Source organism: Euphorbia lathyris, chromosome 6, assembly GCF_963576675.1.
Source record: "Euphorbia lathyris chromosome 6, ddEupLath1.1, whole genome shotgun sequence".
In the NCBI taxonomy this organism is placed as follows: domain Eukaryota; kingdom Viridiplantae; phylum Streptophyta; class Magnoliopsida; order Malpighiales; family Euphorbiaceae; genus Euphorbia; species Euphorbia lathyris.
In genome coordinates, this window is record NC_088915.1 from 72,915,142 (window position 1) to 72,932,846 (window position 17,705).

Genomic DNA, 17,705 nt, shown 5'->3' on the forward strand with positions numbered 1-17,705 from the left:
CCGTATCGCCCACATTTCAAATGACAAGCCCGATATGGAGAAGTCTTTGGGATTGGCTGCCTTGAAAACATGGTCTCTAATTGAATGGAAAAAAACATATCCCTGTATTTTGGTGTTGTTTGTTTGCTTTTTCTGGTTTTTCTAAATTGTTGTTTTATTTTTTTTGTAAACTTTTCCCTTCTTTAATAATATTCAGGTCTGATTGTGTTTAAAAGTTCTATATATATATTTTCCTTCTAGTTGGGATGCACACAACTTTTTTCCTTTCTAGTCTCAACTTCCATACAAAAAGAAAATCGTGAATTATATATATTTTTTTGTATCCTCCTATTTTATTTGGTTAATTGGTATTTAAAAACAAATTCAATATGATACCCAAGAAATCACTTAATTAATTACATAATCGGATTAATGTGGCTTTGCTTGGTTATGCAATATAATGTTGAGAATTATGGAAGAAAATTCCAATTAATTTCTACTTTGACATGACACTAAGTACATGTCCACACTAGAAAGGAAAATTTTAAAAAGCATATACTGTCAACAAAAAATTTCAATTACAAGTTTGAATTACTAATTAATATGTACAACACAGTTTTGGTTGTAATTTACAGAGAATGATTCAGTTATATACATTATGTTCCAAGATAACATTTTCCGGCTTTATGCAGTATCCTCCAACCCTAGATGAGTATTTACTTGTTTTTTTTTGTTTCCTTATACATATTTCTATAAAACTTCTCCAAAGTAGGGGTAAACAATTATTTTTTAAACTATTTACTTTGAAAACAGTCTTGTTTCAAAATGCACATAACTCACAAGCATGATAAAGTAGGAGAAACTGTACATGATGGAATCAGAGCCTTGTGATGAAAATATTTGAAGGATGTTTAGTAAATACGATCAAAAGTGAATCACAAAATAATCACTTGTTAGGAAGTCAAAATCAAACCTTTCTCATTCAAAAATGAAATCTCTTAGAAAGCCAAATTGAATCTTGGGATATCTTAGTGAGTTGTGTCCCCCGAGAATGTTATAATGAACGTTTCCAAGCCCAATTTGGAGGTCTAATAAAGAATTTATGACTAGGTGAAGTTTTAAGTAAAATTCGGGATGAAATTGGATACTAACCTTAGATAGAGTCGTTTTTAGCCATAGAACACAAAAATGTTCGACTCATCAAAATGAATCCAAAAGAATAAAAATCATCAAAATTAGATATCAATAAGGGTATTTTTGAGCTGAATGTAGCTGAGAAGGGATTGAAGAGGGAGGCCATATGTCGACGCATGACAAACACATGACAACACGTTAGTGCTGACGGTGCGTCACCCTTTCCCTATTTGCTATTACCTTTATGAATTAAAAAGTTAAAAATCTCCATATGACCCTTCATTTTTTACTTTTTCCCGATTCTAACTCTGAAACCCTAATTGTCCTTATAAATATCAGCTCTTAGACCAATTTTTGAGGGAGACCAAAATCAGACTAAATATTAGCAAAACTGTATCGAAACAACCTGAATAAATTCTAATTTTCTAAAATATACGATTTGTGACCCTTACTCGTGATTTTCTAAGAATCCCACAACATAGGTAAATGTTGTTGAGAGAAAACAGCATGTATGTAATACTTTTTATATTATTATTTATACTGAAAAATAGATGTATTGTTCATCTTTTCTCCTATTTTATATTAATTTTAGCTTTAATTTGTATTAAAGGGGTTGTCAAATATATTTCATGTGTATATTTGATTCCTTTAAATTGATTTAAATTAAGGTTGGATTGAAGTACGAGATTTCATTTTTTAAAGGTCTAAAAACAATGATTTACTAGTTAAATCATTTGTTATGAGTTTTAAATTTATTCAAATTAATCTATTTTTTTAATTTGTTACTAGTTAATATTATTAATTTAGTTAATTCACTTCATTCATAAAAATAATTCAGAATAAACGAACCAAGATAAATTTCATTTTATGGTCGTTTGGATACTGATAGTTATCAAAATCTTTAATTTCATCTTTTTGATTTAATTTTTAATTTAATTAATTAGTGTTTTTTTACTCAACAATTGAGACGATTATATTCGATTGAGTCTCAGATTACTCTTAGTTTTATTTGTATTTTATATATTAATTAACTTTTATTTTTTTATTTTTTATTCATTTATACTTATTTAATAACTTTCTATTTTATTTATTTCATTCCATAATTTAGAACTTTACATTTATTAATTTTAGTTTCTAATTGAATAATTTTCTATTTTATTCATTTTAGTCTCTAATTTCGAACTTTCTATTCATTTTAATCCCTAAATTGGAACTTTTTATTTCATTGGGTTTAATCCCAAATTTGATAAAAAAAAATTGTTTTATTCACTTTAGTCCTTAATTTTGAAGTATTTTTTTTTTCAATTTCCCGAAATAAACTTTTCTGTTTATTTAATTTAGTCCTTTGTCCATTTGTTTTTAACCTTTTATTTCAATTGATAGAAGTATGAGAGAATATTATTTTGGTATGGATTGAAGACCGGTAAAAGTCCTAATGTAATTGTATTTAATTTGTATTCATTCTATTGCTTTTGTGGTTGTAATATTTTCTTCTTTATTTATTTTGTATATTAATGTGCAATATGACATAAACATTATTTTACAAACAAAACAAGCATTCAAAATGAACTTTAAAAGCTTAGATGGATTCACTGAACTATTTTGGCATATTTTCATTTGGGGTGCTAATATCCCTCCTTCTAGATCTTTGTTGTGCTGGCGTCTATTGTACAACCGACTGCCTACTCACGAGAATCTACAAACATGAGGCTTTCATATTGCTTCCCGCTGTTGCTTGTGTCTGACCGCTCCTGAAACATCAGTGCATCTGTTCACCGCCTATTCGTATACTTCTGCGATTTGGCGATGTCTGAGCCACGTCTTTGGTGTAAAGCTGGACTTCACAGGTAACTTCTTTAGCTTTTTCAAGCGGCTAATGAAATTTAAATTTGGAAAACAGGTGCGGTTACTCTAGCAAGCAGCAGTCATCAGCTGCTTTTGGTTAGTTTGGCGAACTCTTCGAGTTAGAGCTACCTTCAATCCAAAAAACTATCACCAAGCTTATCAGACACATCCGTGAATCCAGTCTGAATAGTGTTGGTACCTGCTCTAGCCTCTACGACCTCCGCTTCTTGAGGTCTCTTTATATTCAACCCCGGCCTCCTCCCACCGCCACCGAACTGGGTGAAAGTGAACACTGACGGGTCCTCCGGGGGCTCCCCTATTTCTGCTAGGTGCCAGCCTAGCTAGGATGTCCGACGGTTTGGTGAAACTCGTCCCGACCCTTTAATAAATAAAATTATAAGTGTCTCTTTTCGCATTTAGTATTTATTTATTTATTTATTTATTTATATTAAATAAATATATCATACATCTTCTTATTTCATCACTATAACATCTTATTTTTTCATATTTTTGTCAAATTTGGGAAAAAGAGTAGCAGAACAATTAACCGCTAGTAACTATAATAAACATTAAACTATGATAATTGAACTTAATTTTAAGTAACTAAGCTTGTTTTTAAAAAAATTATTTAATTATTCTAAAAAATTATGTTTTTTTAAATAATAATTATGATTATTTATTATCTCTTTCACTCATTTTTATTATCTCTTTGGATCATTTTTAAATACTTTAGTAAAAAAGAAATTAATTAATTAAAAACTTTAGTAAAAATGAAATTAATTGATTAAATGCAGCATTTGGTTTAAACAAATATGAGTAAGGAAATAAAATAAAAGAAAACATAATTGTAAAAATCAGATTAATTAACTATAAATTTGTCACTAATAAATGTACAATGTATTATGTATATTATACAATCAGTGTATTAAGTGTACCATCAGTATATTTGTAGTATAATTTTTATAGGATGCTTCACATGGAAAACAACAGAAAAGATGGTAAGTATTCACTGTGAATAAAAACAAAAAAGAAAAATTGCCAAGTCACAGAATTTGTTCAGCTGGCTTCCATTAATATTATTATTACTTGAATGAATGCCACCTGTTTACAGCATGGAAATTACAGAAATACAGTGGGAGTGAGGTTTGGTGAAGATCATGTATATGTATATATAGCTTATCAGTTTGCTGAAAGAGAAGACGTAATCATCTATATTGCTACTCTGGCTGAGATTGCACATGTCACGGATAATGACTAAATAGAAAGGAGGAGGTGTTTTCTGCCCTAGTTATGGTTGATCGTCACCAACGCTGTGCAATCTTAGCTACCAGAGTATACTTTTTTTCTTTAGCACTCAAATATGGACAAGAAAATACAGTGGGAGTGGGGTTTGGTGAAGGTTGTGTATATGTGTATATAGCTTATCAGTTTGCTCAAAGAGAAGACAGAATGATCTACAGTTAAACCTCGATAAATGAATGCTCGATAAAGTAATAACCTCGTTTATATAATAAATTCTTTCGGTCGCGACTTGGGCCAATGGACTAAAGTAATAACCTCCCTAAATGCATTAAGTAATAAAAATATTTAAATCCTTAAGTGCCCAATGAAAATAATAATTAATAATTATTGAATTACATACAATATATATATATATATATATATATATATATATATATATATATAGACCAAAACCTTTCAATCAATCAACTAGAAGTCATTTCTTTTGAATTTTTTTTATCTATAGTTTATTTATTTTTCTTTCCACGTAGTGCAAACACAACTTCTGGTATATTTTGCTCATGTTGTAGCAAGTAGTTGTTTAAGATGACAAGTCTCATTTCCATCATCATTGTTCATTATTGACTGGATAATTTCTTTGTGTATATGCATTTTACAATGAAAAATTATCCGGTCATTTATTTATTTCCATCATCATTGTTCATTTATTCATCATCATATCATTTCCATCATCATTGTTCATTTATTCATTTATCGATAAATAAATAATCTCGCTTAATGAATATTTTTTTCCGGTCCCAAGGATATGCATTTATCGAGGTTTTACTGTATATGGCTACTCTCATTAAGATTGCACATGTGGCCAGCAATGACTAAACATAATTTTTTTTATTTCTTTTCTTTTCCATAATTTTATTTTTTAGAACTTTACTCTAAAGTTTTTCTTTTTGGTAGGAAAGGAAAGAAAAAAAACAAAAGACTTTACTTTAAAGTTAACTACATGCTTTTATTTAAATAAATAAATTTTATTTATTTATTTGGGCTAACACAAATATATATGTACATCAGTTCGTAAGGACATAATCTGTAATTTTGAGATTTTTCCCGAGGTCGAGTTGAAAACACCCTTTTCGACATTAGGACATATTTAATATCTATATGTTTTTTTATAGTTTTTCTTTTAATTTTATTTAAACCATAGATTTATCAATATTTGGTCAGAATTGAAAAATATCTATTATTGGGAAAAAGAGTAACGAAACAATTAACGCTACTAACAATAATAAACATTGATAATTGAACTAAATGTTAAGTAACTAAGTTTGTTTTTTTAAAAATTATTTAATTATTCTAAAGAATTATGATTTAAAAAAAAAGAATTATGATTATTTATTATCTCTTTCACTCATTTTTATCATCTCTTTGGCTCACTTTTAAGTACTTTTGTATATATACATTTCTTAACATCAATTAAAAACTTGAGTAAAAAAGAATTAATTAATTAAATGCAGCATTGGGTTTAAACAAATATCAGTAAGCAAATAAAATAAAAGAAAACAAAATTATAAAAATTGTATTAATTAACTATAAATTTGTTACTAATAAAATGTATAATGTATATTATACTATCAGTATATTAACTGTACCTTCAGGATATTTGTGGTATAATTTTTTTGTAGAATGCTTCACATGGAAAACAATAGAAAAGATGGTAAGTATTCCTTGATTCATTGAATAAAAACAAAAAATAAAAAGAAAAATTGGAAGTTACAGATTTTGTTGAGCTGGCTTCCACTAATATTCTTGTTACTGGAATGAATGCCACCTGTTTACAGCATCAAAATTACAGAAATACAGTGGGAGTGGGGTTTGGTGAAGGTCCTGTATATATATATATAGCTTATCAGTTTGCTGAAAGAGAGGAAATAATTATCTATATGGCTACTCTGGCTGAGATTGCACATGTCATCGGCGATGATGACTTAAACATAAGGGTGGAGGTGTTTTCTCCCCTAGTTATGGTTGATCGCCGGCGACGTTGTGAAATCTTAGCCACCAGAGTAGTCTTTCTTTCTTTCTTAGCATGCAAATCTGGACAAGAAAATACAGCCTGAGTGGTGTTTGGTGAAGGTCCTATATATGTATATATAGCTTATCAGTTTGGTGAAACAGAAGACAAAATGATCTATATGGCTACTCTGGCTAAGATTGCCCATGTGGTCGGCAATGACTAAACATAAGAGAGGAGGTTTTTCCTCCCCTAGTTACTGTTGATCGCTGGCCACATTGTGCAATCTTAGCCACCAGAGTAGTCTTTCTTTTGCCACAGGGTAACACCATTTTCAACACATGAAGTACTCAAATCTGGTTTGTTTTCAATTAATTTGTGAGTGCACTATGATATTATAAAAATTCAAAATAATGTTTTTTCATTTGAAAGTGTAGCATGTAAAATTGGAGTCTTGCTTTTTTTTTCTTTCTTTTTTCTTTTATTTACTAGAGTCTGAAGTTGAATTTTTTTTTTAATTGTCACTAGATGTTTTAATTGTAAGATAGCTAATGAAACTGTTATTGGAATTGAGATCTCATTCGAAGAAAAATATATCTAATATCTTGTATTTCTTTTTGTATATTGTATGGACGATCCAATATGCAAGGATTAAAATTCGGAATTGTTGTTTTTTTTTTTTGTATATTGTATGGATGATCTGATGTGCAAGGACTAAGATTGAGAATTGTTTGATAGTCTTTCCTCGAGGATGGAGTTTGATTATGGTGACTTCTAGGTTTATCAATGGCTCTATAAGTGAAATATTTTTAAGGCTTTATCAATGCCAGTTAAATATTTTTCTTTTGTTAGAATTAGAAATGAAATTTGTATGTCAGTTTAATGGAATTTCTTCTTGTAAGAATGGTTAATAGAAGAGAACATTGGTAGAGGAAATGGAATTGTCTGAATTTGGTGAAATTGATAGCTTCCCTTTGAGTACAGAAGCATACAATTTGATTTTGGTTTACCATTTCATTGTGTGAGTGCTTTAGATATTATGCTGCTGAGTATTAATATATGGGTTTCTTTTAATAGTCAGTGTTGAATTTTAAATATTGCTGTGCATCTCCCTAGTTCTCCTCGTGTCATTTCAGTGTGTTGGCAGCGACCTCTGGCCGGGTGGATAAAATGCAATATCAACGGCTCAGCTTCTGGAGCCCATGGACAGGCATCTATAGAATTTCACTGGCCTTTCCTAGAGGAGCTTTTACTTTCCCCATTGCTAACTCTTTTTAATTGGTTGGCTGAGTTGAAAAGTGCAATTTTCGCTGTCAAGAACGCGTCATCTTTAGTTATAAAGTGACTTGAGTTATGTTGTACATTTGTTTGAGAGTGGCTCTGTCAAGGTCCCATGGGTTGTTCGTCAAGACTGACTGACTGCTTTGTCTTTCTTACTTATCTTCCATGAGATTCGTGGTACCACATGTATCTACAGGTAAGGTAACCGAGCTCCTAATTCACTAGCAAAGTTTGCTCACAGCGCGACAGAGCCTTATTGGTAGGATTCCCACTTAGGTTTTTGTAATTCTTTTATTTTATATGATTTCTCTGGCATGGAAAAATATAGATTCTCCTAAGACCATATACTCTTTTGATTTCTTTTTTATTAGTATATTTGGCTTAAGGGGGTTTTGCGATTGGCTTGGGGGGTGTCGGCCTAGTCGGATGTCCTGCCCTTGTTGTTCTCTTTCGACTACTTTTTACTAAAAAAAAAATGTTGATTTTTCCATTAATATTTAATGTCATGTAGTTTAATATCTTTGTTAATTTACATAAAGGCTGGGAATTTGGGTACTGGTAGTAAAACCATGCCAGCAATCCCTTCTTCATCAGAGAAACTCTTTATGAACTCAAACTAAGTAGTGCGAACTGGGGCTTATGAACTCATGATAAATATTCAATCTTCCTTCCGCTCAAATCAAAGTTATACTGGCCATGATGGCACAACTCTCCCAATAGCTAATAATTGAAACCCTTTGCTGGTGAAGTCCCTTTTGCATTTTATCTTTCTAAATCTTTGTGTATATTATGTACAGTCTGTAACAAATAGGAATGTTCTGTGATTGTTATTGATAGTTCAATGCGTATTTATACAGATTACAATTGCATTCAAATACTAAGCTCCTATAAAATAGGGATACATGGTTATCTACTTCTCTTGGAGCTATGGAGCAGGAAATTTCATGTTTGTGATGTGAATACCATTTCATGTTAGACCTTACATGGAATCAGCAGTTTTCGAGGAGAAGACAACTATATTCAAGGATATTGACAATGAAGATGCAATAACAAGTTTAGTAGATTTTCGGATTTTCGGACAATATGATTAATCCACCTTCATTAGAAAATGAAGTAAAGGCTTTTGAAATCATGGCATATGCTGCACTTCACTTTGTAACAGCATTGTTAGAAGTTTCAGAAAGGTTGCTTGCAAAGAATTTCTATTTTTCTTAGTAGATTAAACTCCATGTAAGATGAAAATGGAAGTAGAAAACCATAAGCCCTTTTTGTGATGTGAAAATTTCTCCAATAATGAAAATTTTCTTAGCCAAATTTTAAAGCAGCGTGGCATCCTGTAAGAAACATATGCAACATAATAATTCTTCATCACGCTCAGTATACTAAATTTTAAATACTGAGCAAGTTAGCTTTGAAAACCACAAATTTTGCAGCCCTTTGGATCTCTTAGAAACCCTTATAGATTGGAACCACAAAATAGTTTAAAAAATTTGGATTTAACAGTTTATAAAGTAAATCAAATTTAAGCTCATTTTACACTCTTAGGATTCCATAGGGCGGTGTTTCATTTGTAGCATCTTAATGAGATGGTGACCCTCTTTTTCCATAAATTGATTACACTGCTAAGCCGCTACATAAAATTATGCAGATATGATTGGAGAATAGACAGTTATAAAGCATAATAATAGCAACCAAATCGGTCAATACTGCAGCACGACAACATATTACTCCTCTACAGTCTAGCTTCGGACGTTATATAGTATATGATAATAAAGCATCTCACAACTATTCCGGAACCCGCTAGATACACACATCATTTATGCAGGCTGACTAAATGGAATATGAGCATGATTGGCTTTTATTGTTTTCTATACCAATGATAGTAAGGTTTCAGCAAAAGAGGCAATTGAAATATATAAGTTTATTCGATTGCATCTTCTAAACTGATTTATAAACACTACATGTATGATAGAACTACTTGCCTCTCAGCTTAAAACTCTAAGTAATGAAAGAAAATATTTGTTACTAAATAATTCTAATGCCATGACTAAACAGTTTTATGGAACCAAAACAAAGGGATTGTGCATAATATGTCACCAGCTGCACTGTCTCTGCTTCATAGAGCTCTTAGGGTACCGGGACTCAGAATCCAAAATCTCTACCAATTTAACCGATAAAGCTATAGACATAATCCCTCAACATAACTATAACGTTCTAATGAAGCCACAAAGATGTAGACATTACATATTCTATGCTTGGAAGACATACCAAGTAGCTAAATCTAGTGTCAGTTTGCATTTCAGGATATAAGCCTCTTTATAAATCTCCAATGGCTAACATGACTCCAATATTAATAAAGCTAATCATTAAAAACAGCCAAAATGCTTGTTACAAATTAGCCTATGGAGGCTTGCCAGAGTCAAAAATTAAACCAAAGTCAACCATAAAAGTAAGCAATGCATCTATATTGTAAGAAGCAAAATATAGAAGAAATTAAGAACAACTAATACAAAACAAAGATGCTTCCAGAAAAGAACGCAAAGGGCAAGCCAATCACGAACAGCTTCATAATCATCAACTTTAAACTCCAACAAGCACGGAGGTAGCCGCCGCACACGTGGTGGTGATTAATTGAGATTTTTAATGGCTTTATGAAGCTCCCAGTAAACTTCCTCCTTTCTAACACTGGCAAACGGTTTTTGCATCTTGATTTTCTCTGGAAATTACAACTTTAAATGTGGTGGTTGCATTGTGATTAATCAATTCGAAGATACAAACATCGCCAACTTTCAAATGATTATCTTCTACAAATTTCCTCCAACCATGACATAGCCTAGCTACTTTAATTCCACCTATTTTTATCTCCACATATTCAACTGACCAAGTTCTTTGGTCCACAGAATTCAGAATTATATTTGCCAGCTCTTTGTTGATATATTTCTTGGCAAACCTACGTGGTATTACCTGCACAAAACATAAAGGATAACAATGATAAATTTTTCATGTTTGTTTGTTGTGTAAAAGTCCATCCTGGTTTTTATTTTATATTTGTTTTTAAAATAATTGTTAGCTTAATGTTATTCCAAGTTGTTCAAGTGGACCAATTTATACATAAATATGAAAGAATAAAATGATGAGATTAATGAAATATGTGATTCTAAAATGATTTGACAATTTGAAGAATTGATGTTTACCAAGAAACTATCAACATAGGATGGTTGTATTATAATCGTGAATGAAGGATTTTCCGGTTGGAAATTGGACAGTGCTTTTTCAACAGCCTTCTTTTTTTCTTCCTTTATCAGTTTTTTGTTTGTTGAAGAAGTCTTACTTTCCCTTTGTAGCACTGGTTTGACAAACAAGGACAATCATTAATCGAATAAGTATTTAGAAATATGACGTAACCTTCTAGTTATAAGAATGGAAATAACATACCTTCAGCTTGATCCTTTGTATTAAATGTTGTTGCAAAATCCGGAGGTTTTTCGAATTGTTCATCAAGATTAGCATTAGATGGCAAGATTTCAGCAGAAACATCACTTTCTGATTCAACAACTTCAATTTTTCTCTCTTGAAATTGTTGTTCGTCAACATTAGCTCCAAAAGTAAAAGGATATTCTATCTCTGTGGCAGTGTTGTCCAATATGATGACATTGAATTCAGCGGCACTCTTATCATATTCAAATACTACAAGATATCCATGATCGAGTGAGTAAAATTCAGCGAACTCTTACCATCCATTTTGCAGCCAAAACGCGCCCTCACTTTTGACAATATCAACTTTCCATTTTTGACCAGAAGGTGCCTTCAAGATTATTGGACTTGAAAGATAGCCTCCAAAACGTTTCACAAATTTTTTTGGAATTTCCTATTTATTTTTATATGATTAATATGGAATAACTAAAGTTAGAAGAACAATAAGATAATTAAATGCTAACCACCTTGTGTTCATGCACCGAATCAGCAAGAATAAACTTGAAAAAATGAGGTCTTTGATCTTCTTTAAACAGATTGTTGTTTTTAGAGCAAGAAACCATTGTTGAACTGCTTTAGTACTTCACCTGAAGAGTATTTTGGAACTCAGTTCAACCAATAAAAGTATTTTACTAGACAAAATATAATATCATATCATTTTATTTGATAATATATGAAGGAATGTGACAAAACCAAGATCTTAAACCTACAAAATAACTCAAGCATTAGTCTAATAATACCAAAACCAGCTTACAAACTCAAACATTTCATATCCAAAGAAATTAACCCAAATATCATTTTTTAATATCATTATGAGTCCTTTAAATATCTTTCTTATTGGAGAACAAAATTTCATGATGCAACAATCATGACAGATTTTATAAACATCTACACATACAAATTGCACAAATTAAACAAAATATTAAAAACATTTCAGACTTTGCTATATGGGGTATGTATGTTGCAGCTCATATGCTAATCACTCAAGCACTCTAGTCCAAAACTAGGCAATCACATACCAACAATAGCATTTGTATCAATAAGAGTATCGAAACAAGTTATTGTGTCATAAACCTATTGTTTTATCTATATATTTTACAATATGGTGTAAATGATACTCATGTCAAAAAAGTGGTAACAACAAGGAACCAACATACACCAGAAACATAGGACTCACCAAAAACTCTATTTATACAAGAACACTGCCTCTGCACCTATGCTCTGGTAAACCACAAACTATAATTTTCTTCTAACTATAATATTCTCAATAAGAGTAGCAAAGTCTGGAGCTTCACCATATTCTAAAATGTACAAGAATATAACAGATATTATACAAGAATATTCCTCTCTGTGGACAGCAGAGAATCTGAGAATGTTTCTTAAAGAGCATCCCTTTTGTAACCATTGAGAAGGCCGAAGAAAAGGAAGCACAGCCATAAACCAATAAACATCAGAGGTTGACATTGTATAACAAAGCAAGACCATAACATCATATCAAAACAGGAAAACATACTCTTCCTCCAACTATTAAATCCTATCAAGTCCCAAAAAAGGGAGATTGATTCACCTTATTCATAAACTATTTCATCTGTTTGGCGATTGCAAATATTTCTTTTTCCCTAGTCATAAATTCAAACTCAATTCATCATTTGTGATTTCTGTACCGGGAAAAGGAAATCAAAAGTAAAGACAAAGCCATAAAGTAAGAAAATCAATCGCAATTACCTCCTTTGATATGAATCAGTTGAAATTGGGAGCAGTTTGAGAGGAAGTCAAGGAATTGAATATGTATGAGAGGAAGCGGTGTCAAGATTGAGAAGAAATTGGGAGCATTTTGATGTCGGAGTATAACGTAAAATGTTTGGAGTTGACAGGGCAAAGACTTCAGGAAGACTTAAAGGATCCTTTTTATTGTTTGAGTCCTTTTATATTTGACTAATACAATTAATTGATTTTTGGGAGAAAATAGAGGAAAAAAAAATTACAAATCTTCAAAATTTACACATGGACATAAATTGCTAATGTGGTAAAATATGGACATGCTTTTGTTTCAACTTTTAGATTTTAGATATAACTAGATAGATATGTAATATAATTAAAATTGGAAAAAAAGTATCGTAACATGGTTATTATGTTTATAACGGTCCTGAAATTAATCATGTAAAACAAAGGGCTATATGATTATAAATTTGAATGTGGAAATTACTTGCAGCTAGGCATGGATAAAAAAAAGATAAAGGGATTAGGGAGATGCAGAAAAATGAAAGGAATATGAGAGTGATGAAATTTAAAGGTTAAAATAAGAATAACAAAAGCACGATAGAGAGGGGATGAAATTATTATTTATTATCTCTTTCACTCATTTTTATTATCTCTTTAGCTTATTTTTAAGTACTTATATATATATATTTCTTAATATCAATTAAAAACTTTAGTAAAAAAGAAATTCTAATTAATTAAATGCAGTATTCGGTTTAAATAAATATCAGTTAACAAATAATAAAAAGGAAAACATAATTGTAAAAATTGAATTAATTAACTATAAATTTGTCAATAATAAAATGTATAATGTATTATGTATATTATACGGTCAGTATATTAAGTGTACCATCAGTATATTTGTAGTATAATTTGTTTAGCTGGCTTCCACTAATATTATTATTAATTGAAAGACCGCCACCTGTTTACATCATCAAAAGATAAAAATACAATGAGAGTGGGGTTTGGTGAAGGTCCTCTATATTTTTTTCATTTTAGTTTCTAATTCAATAATTTCTATTTTATTTGTTTTAGTTTTGGAACTTTCAATTCTATTCATTCTAGTCTTTAAATTGGAACTTTTTATTTCATTGGTTTAATCCCAAATTTAATATTTTTTTGCTTTATTCACTTTAGTCCTTAATTTTAAAGTATTTTTTTCAATTTAGTCCTTGAATAAACTTTTCCGTTTATTTAGTTTAGTCCTTTGTCCATTTGTTTTTAGCCTTTTATTTTAGTTGATAAAATTATGAGAGAATATTATCTTGGTGTGGATTGAAGACCCGTAAAAGTCCAAATGTAATTGTATTTAATTTGTATTCATTCCATTGCTTTTGTGGTTGTAACATTTTATGTATTAATTAGCAATATGACATAAACATGATTGTTCCAAATAAAACAAGCATTCAAAACAAACTTTAAAAGCTTAAAAGATTTATTAGTATTCTAGATGTATTTAAAAATAATAAGTAGGATGCCTATGGATTCACTGAGCGGTTTTGGAAGTGCTTAATATTTCTTTTTGAGGGAATATTAACATTCTCCAAGTGTACGTAACTTTCAGAATCCATTTGTTCCCGCAAAAAATCTAAGCACTAGACCTAAAATTCAGGTGACAACTCTCTCTCCAACACCAGTCCTGTCGAGTTTACCGCTTTCTCGATTGGACTTCGATTCCAAAAAGTACCTTAGAGTTAGGACGATCCTCCCACAGGTGAAAACCTTACTACGTCTACAACTATCATATGCATTATTGAATTCTTTCAACTTTATATGAAAAGTGTGTGCATATTGTATATCAATTACTCCATCCGTTCCACGATAAATGTCTTTCTAGAGAATTTTTTTGTTCCAAAATACATGACATTTTGCTTCAATCTATGCACATTAATTTACTTTTACCAAATATAACCCTATTTACGTTGACTTTTTGCCTTGGGAATCGATAAAGTTACTAGTGGATGCAATTAATACGCGGGTAATAAAGTCTTTTACTTAAAATTAATTGCATTTCTTAATTAGTGTGCACTAACCTTAAAAGACATATATTGTGGAACAGATGGAGTAGTATTTTAGGTTCAATTCACCCATTTTTAAGCTGAATCTTTAGCATGACATGTTTTAAGTTAGACCTTCCCCGTTTTGTAAAATCACCCATTATTGTTTTCTCATTTCAATTTCACTCCCAAATGTTTAATTTCAGCTTCAGTTTAGCCCATCTAACCCTTTTCATTTTTATTTGCAAATCGAAAGTAAATAAAAATTGAGTAATTAATTGATTAACCGAAAAAATTAGCTTGTTGATTTTATTGATTAATCGATTGATTAAAAAAGTAGCTAAATAATTGAAACAATTAAAATTGCTAAAAAAAACATCAGTTAATTGAATTAATTAGTTAACCAATCAACAACTCAATTGCGTATTAATATTAATCTTAATATAATTTATAAGTGTCTCTTTTCGCATTGAGTATTTATTTATTATATTAAATAAATATATCATACATCTTCTTATTTCATCACTATAGCATCTTATTTTTCCATATTTTCATCAAATCAATTTTTCCGTTAAAATCTCGAGACCACCATTAAAAATATTCTAAACACACTAAGTTTAAATGCTTTGATTTATTCTACTAATGTTATACTCAGCTTCTAAGTTGTAAAAGGTTTGATGCTCTACCGTTAAAGAGGTCAGTAGAGAATTCGAAATCTCGGAACGTGTTCCGGAGACAGGACGTAGGTTGGAGGCCGAACCTGGATAAATCTGCTAAGTAATATCTTTCTAACCTTAAACTCCTTAATATCTATATTGCTTGCTTAAACAAAACTGACCAAGTAAATAGGTCAAGCTGAGTTGTGCGCATTGAATATCTGAGCTCAGGAATAGACCCTAAGTGCTATTTTCTGACTCAAATAAAGAAACTGACCTAGTCACCAGTTGACTAAGCCAGTGTCTTGCTATTTACTCAGCGTCGCTGATTAAAACCTTTTTCCTGAAGAAAAAGAAGTCTGACCTAAAGAAAAATTTTAAATAGTTCCTAACCCCCCCTTGGAACTATACTTGTAACGTTATAAGGGACCAACAAGTGGTATCAGAGCTTAAAAGCTCACTGTAAAAGGTTTAACCACCTTGAGCTGATCCCCACTATGGGCGAAAACAGCACTCGGTTTCTCCCAGGAAACCAAACAACTCAGATCTTACCTGAGGGGCTGTCCATTACTCGGCCTCCCCTATTCTTCGGGTCTAACTATACCTTCTGGAAGAATAGGATGCAAAATTTCATTCAGGCTACAAATATGAGTGTCTGGCTATCTATAGTCCAAGGCCCATTTGTACCTGTCGAAGTTGTGGCTGGCCAAACAGTTGTTAAAGCTGAGGCCAAATGGACAGAGGATAATCTCAAGAAGCTACAAAATCACGCTTCGGCTATAAACATGCTTCACTGTGCGCTTGATGCTGCAGAATATTATAAGATATCAGGTTGTGAGTCGGCGCAAGAGATCTGGAAGAAGCTGGAAGTCACCTACGAAGGAACCAACAAAGTAAAGGAGTCCAAGGTGAACCAGCAGATGAGACTATACGAGCTATTCGAAATGAATGATGATGAGGGAATATCTGACATGAATGCAAGGTTTACAAACATCATCAATGAGCTCAAGAGACTTGGGAAGATCTTCACCGAGGAAGAATAAGTCAAGAAGATTCTTAGGAGTCTTCCTAAAAACTGGCAAGCAAAGAAGACAACTGTTGAGGAAGCTCAAGACTTAACCACCTACAAATATGATGAACTCATTGGCTCACTGCTGACCCATGAGATCTCGATGAAGAATTTCAAGGTGAAGGAAAAGTCTGAAGACAAGAAGCAAAAGTCTCTTGTCATGAAAGCTGACTCCAATGATGGGAGCTCAACAGATGATGAGGAGATGGCTATGTTCACCAGGAAGATGAAAAGGCTGTTCAAAAAGAATGACAAATATTCTAAGAAGCCTTACAGAAAGTTTGATAAGTATAAAGCTGAGTCCAGCGACAACAAATACAAGAAGGACAACTCAAAGCCCATTACATGCTTTGAATGTCATCAAACTGGCCATATTAAGTCAAGCTGCCCCACGCTGAGGAAAGAAAGGAAGAACGGCAAAAAGGCAATGGTGGCAACATGGAGCGACAGTGATGAGTCTTCATCATCAGAAGGTGATGCCACTGAGTCAGCAAAGATCTGTTTTATGGCTGACGAACTTACTGAGTCGTGCATCTCTGAGCATGCTGACCCCTCCATTGCATCTGACGATGAGGAGCAATCAAATAAGGTAATATCACTTCCCCAGCTCAGAAATGAAATGGTAAATGCCCTGAGTGACTGTTAAGCCCAAAATATACCTAAAATATCATTAACATTTACATCATTTTTATTACATATTCGTGTTATTTATATCTGTTTAGATTACTTTTACTTTCGAATATCTTTCTTTCTTGCGAGGTACCTAAATATTTGGTAAAATCCAAATAGGAACGAAAAAGGATCTAAAACAGAAGAAAAACCCTTCAAAAGGAGTCAAAGACGACGTAAATCGAAAGCGCCAAGTCGAGGACAGGAACGAAAGCAAGAAGTAAGAAACCTTGCCGGGCCGCGACAGTGAATCTCGAACCCGCGACCGCGACACGCGTGGTATAACATTTTCTACCCTTCGTCCGAAGCTCAGCTCAGTGCTACGTCATTCACGGCCGAGGATCTCCATCCTCGGTAAGTGCAGAAAATTTACAAAGAGCATTTAACACATGCTGAAATCCAAGAAACACGTTCGTTCAAGTGGATAAAGACGTCCTTTCACAACGGACACGACTCTTAACCAACGGATACATCACTTCAGTCACAACCCTTCAACATCTATAAATAAAGAGTTGATATGGAGAGAAAGGTTGTTGTTGTTGTTTTTATGTTATGTAACATGTTATGTTATGTAATGTAATGTAATATTGAGA

At 31.9% G+C, this 17,705-nt stretch overlaps 1 protein-coding gene across 1 annotated transcript; it reads right to left on the minus strand.

Moving 5' to 3' along the window:
- Window positions 1-10,009: 10,009 nt before the first annotated feature.
- On the minus strand, window positions 10,010-12,427 carry LOC136233749 (B3 domain-containing protein REM19-like). The gene is made up of 4 exons (XM_066023445.1): window positions 12,259-12,427; window positions 10,925-11,218; window positions 10,684-10,835; window positions 10,010-10,453 (listed from the first exon to the last, which is right to left on the minus strand). The coding sequence occupies exons 1-4, from the start codon at window positions 12,425-12,427 to the stop codon at window positions 10,169-10,171; spliced, it is 900 nt and encodes a 299-aa protein (XP_065879517.1). The 3' UTR covers window positions 10,010-10,168.
- Window positions 12,428-17,705: the final 5,278 nt, after the last annotated feature.